Genomic DNA, 2,113 nt, shown 5'->3' with positions numbered 1-2,113 from the left:
ACCATTAAGAATTAATGAAGAACGAAATGAGTATGATGATGAGGACTATGAAGAGTCAGAGGCTGAAGATACTCAGGGGATGGAAGTGCCAGTGAACCCTATGGAGCAGTTCGTAGAATTTCTGAGGCAAAACCTGCTACAGCAACGACCACCCCAACAGCCCCAGCAGGCCATGGCTAATGCGTTTAAATCTTTCAAGTCGGTCAAGCCCCCAGAGTTTCACGGTGTTGCTGACCCAGTTCAGGGCTTGGCTGAAAGAGGTAGAAAAGACCTTTGAGCGAATTGGCACTGAGGAAGCCCACAAGACTAATCTTGCCACTTATCTCTTAAAGGGTGAGGCTAACTATTGGTGGGAAGCCAAGAAAAATATGGAGCCCCAAGGGATTGTTACTTGGGAAAGATTCACCGAGTTGTTTTTAAAGAAGTATGTCCCGAAGTTTAGGGAGATTCAGATGCAGCGAAAGTTCCTAGAGCTGAAACAAGAGAATATGAGCGTAGTGCAATATGAAGCTAAGTTCACAGAATTATCGAGGTTTGTGCCACAGCTGGTGGGCACCGAAGAGCAAAAGGCTGAGAGATTTCAACAGGGATTGAAGCAGTGGATTCAGAACAAGCTGGCAATTCTGGAGATAACTGACTATGCCACCCTAGTGCAGAAGGCCACAATAGCTGAAGCAGGGAGTGAAATGAGCCGGAAAATGAAGCAAACTAAGAAACGAAAGTTTGATGGTCGAAGCAGAAGTGTGGGAGGGGAGAGCTTCCCTAGTAAGTTTGTCAGGGGGACGGCCTCCCAACCCAATTCGGAGGATCAGGGAGCATGAGTGTGGCCCAGAGCGGGAACCAAACGGGAATTTCTTATCATAGCCAACCACGACCTCCTCTTCCATAATGCAAGAGCTGTGGTAAGAGGCATTCTGAGCAATATATGCAGAAACCGGTGACATTCTTTAAATGTGGTAAGATAGGGCACTACGCCACAGCTTGTAACCAGGAAGTGGCTAAGTGTTTTCAGTGCGGAAAGACAGGACACATGAAGAAGGACTGCCCTGCGGCAGCCCCAGCTAGCTCGAGGGGTAGTGTAGCTGCATCTAACAGAGTGTTGACTGCCAGGACCTTTAATATGACTGTGAAAGATGCCGTAAGGAACATCAATGTTATAGTAGGTACGCTCCTCCTAAACTCCAATCCCGCCAATGTGCTATTTGATTCTGGAGCTCCTAAGTCTTTCGTATCTAAGGAATTTGTTGAAAAATTGAACTTAAAAGTGGAACCTTTGAAAGAATCTTTGCAAGTGGAAATAGCTAATCAAGAGATTATCCCTGTAAATCAAGTTTATGCTAACTGCAACCTAGAATTAGGTGGAGTGAGATACCTAGTAGATTTAATTCTCTTTCGATTAGGGGAGTTTGATGTGATATTAAGAATGGATTGGCTATCTAGAAACCATGCCCAGATTGATTGCGAGGGGAAGAAAGTAAAATTAAAAACACCTAGTGGTAAGAATATAATAATTAAGGGGCAACGACAAACCAAGAAATTTCTAAGTATGGTGCAGACCAAGAGACTTTTAAGGCAAGGATGTGAGGCCTACTTGGCTCACGTGGTGGATACCAAATGAGAAACCCCTGAGATCCGCACCATACCTGTAGTTAATGAGTTTGAGGATGTATTTCCTATGGATCTTCCCGGACTACCTCCGGATCGGGAGATAGAATGTTCCATTGATTTAGCTCCCGGCACGGTACCAGTATCAAAGGCCCCGTATCCTTTGGCCCCCGTCAAAATGAAAGAGTTGGCTGATCAACTGCAAGATCTATTGGATAAAAGAATGATTAGACCGAGCGTGTCCCCGTGGGGTGCACCCGTATTATTTGTGAAGAAGAAGGACGACAGTATGAGACTGTGCATCGATTATCGAGAGCTGAACAAGCTGACCATTAAAAACAAGTACCCATTGCCAAGAATAGATGACCTCTTTGACCAAGTAAAGGATGCAACGTGTTTTTCCAAGATTGACCTTAGGACAGGTTATCATCAACTTAAGATCAAACCGGAGGATATACCTAAGACTGTATTTCGCACTAGGTACGGACATTATGAGTTCCTAGTTATG

The 2,113-nt window shown here is 44.8% G+C and overlaps 1 protein-coding gene across 1 annotated transcript; it reads left to right on the top strand.

Moving 5' to 3' along the window:
- The first annotated feature begins 925 nt into the window (after window positions 1-925).
- Window positions 926-1,618, top strand: LOC141690281 (uncharacterized). The gene has a single exon (XM_074494986.1). The coding sequence runs from the start codon at window positions 926-928 to the stop codon at window positions 1,616-1,618; it is 693 nt and encodes a 230-aa protein (XP_074351087.1).
- The last annotated feature ends 495 nt before the right edge of the window (window positions 1,619-2,113 follow it).

This window comes from Apium graveolens, chromosome 2, assembly GCF_009905375.1.
Source record: "Apium graveolens cultivar Ventura chromosome 2, ASM990537v1, whole genome shotgun sequence".
Lineage (NCBI taxonomy): Eukaryota > Viridiplantae > Streptophyta > Magnoliopsida > Apiales > Apiaceae > Apium > Apium graveolens.
The sequence above is the reverse complement of the archived record's forward strand: the minus strand, read 5'-3'. Positions and strand labels throughout refer to the sequence as shown.

Bases quoted from the DNA above. Each gene is read 5' to 3' on its own strand.
- LOC141690281 (XM_074494986.1), top strand. From the start codon at position 926: ATGCAGAAACCGGTGACATTCTTTAAATGTGGTAAGATAGGGCACTAC.